This window comes from Nematostella vectensis, chromosome 7 (assembly GCF_932526225.1).
Source record: "Nematostella vectensis chromosome 7, jaNemVect1.1, whole genome shotgun sequence".
Classification (NCBI taxonomy): Eukaryota; Metazoa; Cnidaria; class Anthozoa; order Actiniaria; family Edwardsiidae; genus Nematostella; species Nematostella vectensis.
This window is the reverse complement of record NC_064040.1, coordinates 12,497,739-12,509,571: the sequence shown is the minus strand read 5'-3', so window position 1 is coordinate 12,509,571 and position 11,833 is coordinate 12,497,739. Positions and strand designations below refer to the sequence as shown.

Below are 11,833 nucleotides of genomic sequence, written 5' to 3'. Positions count from 1 at the left end.
TAAGGGAGTACACTAGTAAGGGAGTACTCTAGTTAGGGAGTACACTAGTAAGGTAGTACACTAGTAAGGGAGTACACTAGTAAGGGAGTACTCTAGTAAGGGAGTACACTAGTAAGGGAGTACTCTAGTAAGGGAGTACACTAGCAAGGGAGTACTCTAGTAAGGGAGTACACTAGTAAGGGAGTACTCTAGTAAGGGAGTACACTAGCAAGGGAGTACTCTAGTAAGGGAGTACACTAGTAAGGGAGTACACTAGTAAGGGAGTACTCTAGCAAGGGAGTACACTAGTAAGGGACTACACTAGTAAGGGAGTACACTAGTAAGGGAGTACTCTAGTTAGGGAGTACACTAGTAAGGGACTACACTAGTAAGGGAGTACTCTAGTAAGGGAGTACACTAGTAAGGGAGTACACTAGTAAGGGAGTACTCTAGCAAGGGAGTACACTAGTAAGGGAGTACACTAGTAAGGGAGTACTCTAGTAAGGGAGTACACTAGTAAGGGAGTACTTTAGTAAGGGAGTATACTAGTAAGGGAGTACTCTAGTAAGGGAGTACACTAGTAAGGGAGTACACTAGTAAGGGAGTACTCTAGCAAGGGAGTACACTAGTAAGGGAGTACACTATTTAGGGAGTACTCTAGTAAGGGAGTACACTAGTAAGGGAGTACTCTAGTAAGGGAGTACACTAGCAAGGGAGTACTCTAGTAAGGGAGTACTCTAGTAAGGGAGTACACTAGTAAGGGAGTACACTAGTAAGGGAGTACTCTAGTTAGGGAGTACACTAGTAAGGGAGTACACTAGTAAGGGAGTACACTAGTAAGGGAGTACACTAGTAAGGGAGTACACTAGTAAGGGAGTACACTAGTAAGGGAGTACACTAGTAAGGGAGTACACTAGTAAGGGAGTACACTAGTAAGGGAGTACACTAGTAAGGGAGTACACTAGTAAGGGAGTACACTAGTAAGGGAGTACACTAGTAAGGGAGTACACTAGTAAGGGAGTACACTAGTAAGGGAGTACTTTAGTTAGGGAGTACACTAGTAAGGGAGTACTCTAGTAAGGGAGTACTCTAGTAAGGGAGTACACTAGTAAGGGGGGTACACTAGTAAGGGAGTACACTAGTAAGGGAGTACACTAGTAAGGGAGTACTCTAGTTAGGGAGTACACTAGTAAGGGAGTACTCTAGTAAGGGAGTACACTAGTAAGGGAGTACACTAGTAAGGGAGTACACTAGTGAGGGAGTACACTAGTGAGGGAGTACCCTGTAATTTTTTTATTTTATTTCTTCAAGGTTATATTCCATTACACGGACCAATGATACCCTTCAGAAAGGAAAGGTTAAGATCTAGCTATTTCTGTAACGTTACGGCAAGCCTCCGTTCCGTACAAGAACAAATCTAACGCATTTCTCACAATAGCTCGCCTTATGGTCTCACTAACACTGTACATTTTGGGGAAAATCGCAGCCGTTGGCCTTAGGGTTGAACTTGAGCACGGGTCCACATGTGAACTTGTTTACTTTGCCTAGTGAACAAATAATAAATCCGTGACAGTCCGAGGGGTCAGCCAGGGGAACACCGCTCGTCTTTCCAGCGCAAAACCCATCGCCAACTGAAAATCAAATAAGGCGGGTAACAAACTGATTCTGTCCTTTTTTAAGTTAACTTGGCTGTTAGTTTTAAGTAAACTTGTCCTCCCCGAGTCTTGTGAGACACTGGTCGGGTCAGGGGGATCCCAATCCTTGTAAGCTAATGCTCAGATCAGGGGGTAATACTGTTAATAGTCAGCTTACCTGTTCCCCCGGATCCTTGTGAGATCGTGGTCGGGTTAGGGGGTGGTACCGTTGTCGGTTCTGGTGGAGGTTGGGTAGGAAAAGGTGTGTTTATTCCACCGCTTGTCGGGGCAAGACCTGGTGCTGGAAAACAAACGCCAAGTGGTTCAGTAAGATAAGGCAAAGGTGACATGATGATTGGGACAAAAAAGGTGAAATGAGGGGCTAGGTTAGGTAATGTGAAATTTAATAATATGTATGTGGTAAAGTGATGTAATGTGATAATATTAAGTTATGAAGAAAAGTAAAGTGATGTGTGTGACTAGGTGAATGTAAAAAAAATATTTTCATTTCTTTGAGTAAGCACGCGTGAAGGAACAGGGAATGGAATTACATGCATACGTGAGCATAATATTCATATTATGTGAAGTCACGATTGGTTAAGGAAAAGTCATGAGGTAAGGTAAAGTCATGTTGAGGTAAGGTGAAGTGATGTTGAGGTAAGGTGAAGTGATGTTAAGGTAAGGTGAAGTGATGTTAAGGTAAGGTGAAGTGATGTTGAGGTAAGGTGAAGTGATGTTAAGGTAAGGTGAAGTGATGTTAAGGTAAGGTGAAGTGATGTTAAGGTAAGGTGAAGTGAAGTTAAGGTGAAGTGATGTTGAGGTAAGATGAAGTGATGTTGAGGTATGGTGAAGTGATGTTGATGTAAGGTGAAGTTATGTTGAGGTAAATGTAGAGGTGAGGTGAAGTGACGCTGAGGTAAGGTAAAGTAATGTTAAGGTAAGGTGAATTGATGTTAAGGTAAAACGAAGTGATGTTGGGGCGAGGTGACATAATATTATGGTAAGGCGTTATAGTGTTGAGTTTAGGTTAATTGATGGAATATAGCGAGTTGAGTGGACTTAGCAAGTCAAGAAAGAAGACTAGATTCGCCACAAACCCATCCCTCCTGGTGGGTACGGAGCTCTATCTCCTTGTCCAAAGCACACGATGCTTGATGGACCCGCTGCAAAAAGATTATAAGAAAAATATAAATATTCCAAAGACAAAAGCAAAGTAGGATGACTTAAAGCCGCATTGTCACCAGTTTACTTCCGGAGGTCCGACGGAAACCTCAACCGTTAAAAGACAAAAGAATCTATTAGAATCCGAGATATTAAACAGGCCATCCGCTCTAAATTATCAATCGCATCCTCAAAGAAACTTCCAATAAACACACTGCTTTCAATATTTTGAAATATTTATCGCGTTTTTCGTTAAAAATCATCGGATATTGTTAGGTAATCGACCGGAAGTAAACTGGTGACAATGCGGCTTTAAGTGACTGGTATCATTATTTTGTAAAATTATATTGCATTTCTAAAGGGTTATTTTCTAAGCGCTTCTTTACATGAGACCGACTTCTACACGTCATTATCTAGATACGGATTGCTCCACAAAGTTTCCAACCATGATAGCGCCAGCTAAATAGTGTTAGCAAGATGCTACCACGGGCCTTGCGACCCTGTAGTGATAATGATAACAACAAGTTGGAATAGAACAACTTGAGATTCATGAGGTTTAATATGCTTACTCACCGCCAACCTTAATTCCACCAAATCGAACACCGCTCGGAAACGAGACATCATCCTTCATTTCTGGCACAAACGTCTCAACTTGCTGTCCGGAAATGGATGTTAGCCGGACACGGAGCGGAAAGTAGAACTGTCCGAGTCCCATGCCCACGAAGAAGTTGTCGCTAACTCGCTTGAGGCAGTGATACCTTCCACCAACCAGCGCCTCCACACCTGCTGCGGGGACGCTGTCACAGGAATATGGCATGATGATGATGATAACAATGGTGACGGTGATGATGGTGATGATGATAATGGTTATAATTATGATGATAGTGTTAAAGCCGCATTGTCACCAGTTTACTTCCGGTCGATTACCTAACAACATCCGATGATTTTTAACGGAAAACGCGAAAAATATATCAAAATATTGAAAGCGTGTCTATATTGATAGTGTGTCTATTGGAAGTTTATTTGAGGATGTTATTGATAATTTAGAGCGGATGGCCTGTTAAATATCTCGGATTCTAATAGATTCTTTTGTCTTTTAACGGTTGAGGTTTCCGTCGGACCTCCGGAAGTAAACTGGTGACAATGCGGCTTTAAGGGTAATGACGATGGTGATCATTGACGGCCACAAACATTCTGACATAATGTTGAAATCACACTCAACCGTGTCAGTTTATGCAGTAGTCTACACGCTGTCAGAAATAAAAACAACAATAAAATATTACTCCAATGAGTTAAACAAAATCATCGTTTATAAATTTCGTGACTTTTTAAAATATTAGTCAGTTTCCTTTTTTTTTAATTGCACAAAATAATATAAAGAAATAGCGAAAAAGTTACACTGTCCCATAACTGCCCTTGCGTCAATTCTTAGAGTGTCCTAAGGCACCGGTTTGACAGGAAAGAGAACTTTAGAGTTCCTTTAAAAATACGTCTGTTTCCTTTTTTTCTTGAACTGCACAAAATAATCCCAGTTAGAAATAACGAAAAATTTACACTGTCCAATTACTATCCTTGCGTCAGATTTTTTTGTTGCAATATGTGATGGGTCAAATAATAAAATGCCTGGCCCGAGAACATAAGTGGGTACTTTCGACATTTAAACTTCAAATAACTGCAAAAGCGTAGATAAAAAAAAACTTTGTCGACTGAAGAATTATAAAAAAATAAGTTTTGCTAACATTTTAAAAGCACATTAGAGTTTGTCAGAATTTTTTTTTAAAGTAGAAATCTCATAGAACTATTACTTTCAGATTTTGGTACTGGAAGTTTACTCACTATAAAATTTGCATATAGTAAGCCAAGGAGGTTTCACAATTCACTTGAGTAAACCACCGGTCCATTCCAAATAAAATTGCTGAATTTATTCCTTCCTATATAACTGGTTTAAATAATCAAGAAGATTTCATATTGTTTGTTTGCACTTTTTTTCATATTTTCTTATTATTTTTTTTAGGACACGCATGCTGGGCCCCCATTAAAAGACATCGACTGACGCAACATCATTGCAACCTCTTAACAAAACAATGACCACCAAAACATTTTCTAACCAGAACCGATCTAAACGAAGACATTTCCAAGAGATTAAGTATAGCAAAACTCCCACACAAAGTCACATTTGTAGTTGTAGCTTGACATTACGACTTCTACTCGGCTTTATTCTTTAAACACCCATTTGTGAAAACAACATAGAACATAGAATGTCACAGAAGATTAGAAGTCATCAGGTACTGCAAAGAACGGTAAAGGAGAGTTTCTAGCAGGCATAAACTGCTACAGCTAGGGATTACACATTTGTGCCTCTTGAACGGTGAGCAATCGTAAGCAACGAAACGTTTTATTCATTCGGCTGTTCTAAAGAGATTGAATTCCACAGCACTATTTCAACAGGATTCTCTTATTCCAAATGGACAAGACAATTGTGTAATATAAAAGCGTTTGATGTTCGATAGCAAAATAAAAATAATGAATGATACAAAACATCAGTATGGTATGGTATAGGATCGCATGGATAAAGATGCTTTGGCAGTCATGGGCTTCGTGGAATTTCTTATTTGTGTCATATCTTGGCTGGGGAGTGGCCTTGTCTGCTTGAGCGTGTACAAGAACCGACAGCTGCGAAACCCCACGAACCTTCTCATCGTGTCACTTGCCTTGTCCGACCTACTCATGTCTTTATGCGTAATGCCGCTGACTGCTTCTACTCTTTTCAACGTCAACGAAGGGTGGCCAAATAGGATAGGAAGTGCTTCTTTATGCCAGTTCCAAGGGTTTATGTTAGCAGCTACAGGGTTATCTTCTGTATTCACCATCGCCCTCATAGCTCTTGTTAGATATTTCTGCGTAGTCAAGAGAACTATTGGCTTCATCATAATATCTTGGCTCTTTGTTTATATTTGCTCGGGCTCGCTTTTTCTAATTCTGAGTTACATTGAATTTGGTCATTTTAGCTTCTTTTTGGAGTCTGTTCGTTTTCTATCCGCAGTTATGAGAATTCTGTCGTGTACCACAGCATCCTAAGTGGGCTTGGGTTCGGTTTGCCTGTGTCTGCCATTATCTGGAGTAATGTACTCATTCACCAAACGGTGAAGAGGCAAAAGGAAAAAGTATTCAAAGAAGCAGGTAGAAAACAGCACAATAAACGAGTATTCGAAGGAGCGAGAAGAAAACAGCACGATAAACAAGTATTCAAAGGAGCTGAAAGGAAACAGCATAATAACCAAGTATTTGAAGGAGCGGAAAGGAAAAACAGCGGAAAAATCGGAGACAATAAATATTATTCTGAAAACAGACATGCAATGCACTATGGGTAATCACCGAGAACCAATCGCTGGAGCAAGTCACGTGACTCAGACAGTGACTGCGCAAGTTCACAGCCGACCAATGGCAAGGCAGAAAAATGCCTTACACGACGCCAAATTTAAGACTTCATTCAACTGCAATCGCATACTTCCTTTGGTAACCTTGGCAGAATATCAATGCACAGAGAAAAGTTCCTTAGAAGAAATGTCCAGTGTGCAAATGGTTTCTAAAGCCGAGTCTGACACAACAAATTCTACATGCTGAAAAGCTCTGTTAACCTGGAGATGACAACTCGAACAAGCGAGGAAGCAGCAATTGAAATTACCGAAAATCAGATTAAAAGACTTCATACAAGGGAAGCCAATAAGACAAACATGTCAACAGAATCAAAACTAAAAATGCAACAGAAAGGCAGTAGGCGCGAGGCCAAGGTCACGAGGTCGCTAATATTGGTGTTTGCAGGATTTTGCGTGTGTTGGATCCCTCTAATAGTAAATGATGTGATCTTGGTGAGGTACGGGAAAAATGGTTACGTTGATCTCGCGGTTGCTATGTTTGGAAGCCTCTCGACCGCCATCAACCCCTTCATCTATGCTGCCACCAACAAGGCATTTCGCAAGACATTCGTGCAGACTTTCACGTGCAAATGGAAGCCCCATGAGAATTGATTATAATCACGACAGCGATGATTAAGTGTTGATGATGATGATAACGGTGGCCCATAGGTGCAATGCGAATCCAAAACAAACTCGGCGTTCAATAGATAGGAGGCGTTCATTATAAATCTAAACAATAGAATACTATAGTGCGTGATTGCTTGAACGCCTTACACGTCATACGAGCTACGTAAATATGTTAGGGAACGCTACTCTCATTTTGAACTTGACACTGGGCAAGACGCTACTCGCTTACCAGTGTTGATACAGCAAGAAGGCATTAAGCAAGAAGGTACGATATAGATTACCGAAATTCCACTGCCGTTTGTTTTATGCTGGAAGAAGGGAGCGGGGAGGGGGGGCGTTTAATAGAAAGAGGTGTTTGTTAGAGAGGGGCGTTGAATACTTGTAACCTGAGGGGGGGGGGGGCGTTCGTTAGATAGAAGGCGTTTATTAGAGAGGGCGCGTTCATTAGATCATTTACGCTAATGTATACTGTATCCCTATCATAAGAATTCCTAGGAATGCGCTATATCCTGCACCAGGAAACCGGGCAGGCAATAAACAAGCAAAAAAAATGCAATAATTGTAATAAAGTAGCAATTAATAAAACTGTCATACCTGTTGGTGATTTCGTGTCCATAGTGTGAGCAAAAACGTACTCCACCATCGCGTGGATTACCGCAATGCGAGAAAAACATTATGAAACGTGAAGACGTGCTGCATTGGAATCCAAGAGCTCGACACAGTCTCTAGATATCTCACTCTTGGAGTGAGGTTTTGGAATTGAGAGTGAGGTTTTGGAATTTTGAGTGAGGTTTTAGAATTGGAAGTGAGGCTTTGGAATTGAGCGTGAGGCTTTGGAATTGAGAGTGAGCTTTTGGAATTGAGAATGAGCTTTTGGAATTGAGAGTGAGGCTTTGGAATTGGAAGTGAGGATTTGGAATTGAGAGTGAGGCTTTGGAATTCGGAGAGTTTGTATTTGGATTCGGATTGCACTTATGGGCCACCGTAATGATGATGATGTTCAATGTAAACGTATAAGCTTGCATGAACTATCGTGTTGCAGGCCGCCATTTTTTCAGGCCTAGGATGAGCCCCTAAAATTTTACAACATCACAGGTTTTCCGTACGTCTACCATTGTCCTTTAAAAAATTTAGAAAAACAACAGCCATTGATTTATATGGAGTGGCGATGATGATGTGATGACTGTGGAGGCGGACATGGTAGTGGGATGACGACAAAGCGGTTATAATTGAAATTAATAAAGGTTAATATACTTGTTGCATTATATGCTGAGCTACTACTCTTACACAGTATTCCTGATTTGAAGCTTTATGTACCACGGATTGCTGCCCTGGAATCGGAATTGGATATCCCCTGCTGGTCCTGGCAGGGAAGGACAATCTATAGCGACAAGGTTGATCTTCCATCGTCCGTCACCCTTTACATATAAGTCCATGGAACCTGGCAAGCGCACAAACAAAAACATCATGAACATACCAAGGATTGGGGGAGGGGGAGATGGGTGCGCAATCTTTGGGATCATGTGTATGTAGGAAAAATAGCAACGAACGCAATAAACTGAGAACTTTTAGACTGTTTAAGAATAAGTATGAGTTAGAAACCAACCTGGTAGCTATCCCTGCTATAAAGCATAGGATTGCCCTAATTCGACTAAGAATAAGTAACCATACTCTTCAAATTGAGTATAAAGGGAGGCACATATGTAAAAACGACGGGGAACATAAATTCCATTTCATATTCAAATTTGGAACTTGCAAAGATTTAAGAGAAAAATTCCTACAAAATGTGCGAACATTTTCCAAAATAGAATCTTTAGTCAAATCAGAAATCCTACAGCTAATATAGCAGAAATGGCTGCAAAACTGATATACGACTTTTTCTTATAGGGGGCAAATATTACAAAATAAGATTGTTTTAATTTGAATGGATATACACTAATGTAAAATAGTTTAAACGGTACTGTCTGTCTGTCTGTCTGTCTGTCTGTCTGTCTTCTGTCTGTCTGTCTGTCTGTCTGTCTTGATTTTTGACGACCAGGTTTTTTTTTGGGGGGGGGGGGGGGGGTGGTGCTGCACACACTGATCGATTTGAAAGGAATACGAAAATCAATTTGTTTATGTCCTGAAGACCAAACTCGTGTCGATAGCTAACGAGAGCTTTAGAAAATGGGGAACCTTTTATGGTGTCGCTAACGAACCTCGTCGCTTGATGAGGCGGAGAGCTTAGAATTGCAGAAGTGACCCAAAATGCTCGTTTTAGCGCCCCTTTTCCAATCAGCGCCCCGCCTTAAATTAGCCTAGAGCAATCGCTCACAGAGTTTTGACTGTGAGCAAAAACCCGCTATAAAGACACATATCTATAAAAAGTGTATAGATATTGTTCTCGCGCCCTTGCATAAACAAAACTGACCGTGTTATGTTGATATACGTGGTCAGGGTAAGTATTCCTGTACTCGTGTAAACGGAGCATAATTCATGCATTTCTTTTACCATCCTTCACGCAGCCGACACATAGATCATGTATGTGACCGTGTTATGTTGCTATACGTGGTCAGGGTAAGTATTCCTGTGCTCGTGTAAGCGGAGCATAATTCTTGCATTTCTCTTACCATCCTCCACGCAGCCAACACACAGATCATGTATGATAGCCTTCCTCCTGCCCTTGATAGGGTCTAGTCCCAGTCCCTCGCCCTTCCCATCAATCTCAACGCACATCCCGCAGCCGAGGGAGGACTGGTAATTAGGCGCTCCAGCCGCGACCCTGATCCAGCCTGGCTGATTGGCCAGCGGTGCTAGAGGATCTAGGGTACATGCGCCTTTGCCAGTTGGGTACTTGCCGTAGTATGTTCCCTAAAACCGAGTTAAAAAAAATTAGATATCCTCATATCATATCATATCCTCATATCCTCATGTACACAGCCAGGGGCTGACTCATTATATTTTCGAAAGATCGCAGGGGCGGGGCCCATATCAAACATATTCCCCAAGGATAGTGTCCTTCGTTTGCATTGCCTTATATGGTCATTGATGCCCATATTTAGAAGAGCTAAAGTTTTCCCGCTCCCTGATCTCCAGAAAATATGGTGAAAAATGCTGATTCCTGTCAATTTGAGACTCGTGGCAAGAATTTGTCCAAAAAAACCTGACAGATTGGTCAAATTTTTATCTCACTAATCTTGAAAAGCTCTCAGACCCAGGCCTCCAAGAGATTGACCGAGCGGGTTTGAAGGTCGCCCAAATATTGATATGATGCGAGAAGAAGGCTCAGGGGCCCGGTAAAGACGAAAACGAAGGTTCTTGAGAAGTCTCTTTGCACCCCCTCCCCCTTCCCCCCCCCTCCTCAGGAAAAAATCTTGGCTACGCCTCTGGATCGTGTCGCACTCCGGGTGTTCCGTGTCATAAGATACGTCATAACTACGGTGGTACCCCTGTGGCAACCCTTGGGATCGTTATGAGCACCCGCTTCTTATTGTAGGTTCAAAAAAAAAGCAATGAAACTGAATATATCCTTTTTTTTTTTTTTACTATAATCGATACTATAAAAGTCGCCACACACATTCTAAATCACGTTTGTCGCTTTTATGCTCGTTTTACGTCAAATTTCTGTCTCGGTCAAAATTACGCTTGGAAGAACATATATCGTTGTATCCAATATCGTTAGAACGAGTTGATTTCTTATGCATTTCACCGTATTTCCGCCGAGAGAAAGGAACGCCATCGGAAAAATAAGGTTATCGTAAAATCCAGGTTCCACAGTACAGATATAAAATAAACCCTTCTTAAACAAGCAACGAAAAGGTCATCCAGGGTAGAATACCAATCTCCTCAAAATAGCAGGGTGGGTGATAGCTGAACCCGTGCCTGATTTGGGACCGTAAATTGGTTACCGCGGCTGCTTAATTTGGGCCTCTGCTTAATCGAGGTATAAAACACAATGTTGAGTGAGCAATATTTTGAGACTTTTGGAAGTGTACGTTTTTAGAGGTACCACTGCATAAAACAAGAATTGTACTGGGGGGACGGTGGGGGCAATTACCGCAATACCGAACAAAATTTTCGAAAATATCGCATACCGCACAGAAAGACGAGGTTTTGAAAAGCATGCGCGACATCGCGTTAACACCGCGACATTCTAAATGTTTCACCGCAATACCGCCGTTTAAAAAGTAAAGTCTCGCATTTCGCAGTGTTTTGAAATACCGCATCACCGCATGTTTTTGCTCTTTTACTGCAATCTCGTACAAAAAAGGCCAATACCGCAATACCCAACGTCCCCCTATACTTACTACTTACATCTCCATGCGCCCTGTGGAAATAGCGGTTGTAGAGCGTCTCGACTTGGCGCAGGGTTGTCTGGCTGTAGGCTAAATCCTGAGATCATTCAACATACGTTTGACCTGTGCCAGCCTTATCCAAATACGCTATGGAGTCCCTAAATTTCCCGTGTAAATACCATAGGCGGCATAGGAAATATAGAGAGCGATCTCCCGCGTATTTGATAATCATTCTAATATCTTTAGTCTATTTAAAAAAGTTTTCTGTTAATTCCCATTACTTTCTAAATCTGTTTCACGTCTTCCCCTTCACCAAAAAACAAAATGTCCATATTTTTTGTGTACAGCCAATACCCTGAGACTAGTAAACCCTCTCACTAATGCGTTTTGTTGCTTAAACGCCTCTTTAAAGAAATTAAAACAACTGGTTATGTCTTACCAGCACCGAGATACAGAAAAGACCCAAGAGCAATGAACCCATTTTGGTAGATTTCCACCGTAAGTCTCTAGATGCGTGTAAGATTGAACCCGAGATAGCACGACTAAACACCCGGACAACTGAACAAACCCTCAGAATGTAACTATCAGAGAGCTTGGAGCAAAGATATGGAAATGTCACAGCTGTCTGTGGGTAAGTAAGAAAGATACTTTAACATAGGCCTAGCAATACCATAACTTAGAGGCACTCGCGCGGATGTATAAAAACGTAAGAAATGTGACCAGAATTCGCCATCGGTTTACC

At 41.5% G+C, this 11,833-nt stretch overlaps 1 protein-coding gene across 1 annotated transcript; it reads right to left on the bottom strand.

The window, feature by feature from the left end:
- Positions 1-1,257: 1,257 nt before the first annotated feature.
- Positions 1,258-11,677, bottom strand: LOC116617322. Its single transcript, XM_032379954.2, has 8 exons — positions 11,531-11,677; positions 11,111-11,188; positions 9,427-9,667; positions 8,105-8,258; positions 3,348-3,571; positions 2,711-2,776; positions 1,792-1,914; positions 1,258-1,610 (listed from the first exon to the last, which is right to left on the bottom strand). Exons 1-8 carry the CDS (start codon positions 11,570-11,572, stop codon positions 1,435-1,437), a joined length of 1,104 nt encoding a protein of 367 aa, XP_032235845.1. The 5' UTR covers positions 11,573-11,677; the 3' UTR covers positions 1,258-1,434.
- Between the last annotated feature and the right edge of the window lie 156 nt (positions 11,678-11,833).

Bases quoted from the DNA above. Each gene is read 5' to 3' on its own strand.
- LOC116617322 (XM_032379954.2), bottom strand. From the start codon at position 11,572: ATGGGTTCATTGCTCTTGGGTCTTTTCTGTATCTCGGTGCTG. The intron at 9,668-11,110 runs GTAAGTAGTAAG...ACTCGGTTTTAG, and splicing joins TCCACAGGGCGCATGGAGAT to GGAACATACTACGGCAAGTA. The intron at 8,259-9,426 runs GTAAGAGAAATG...TGCGCTTGCCAG, and splicing joins TGTTGGCTGCGTGGAGGATG to GTTCCATGGACTTATATGTA.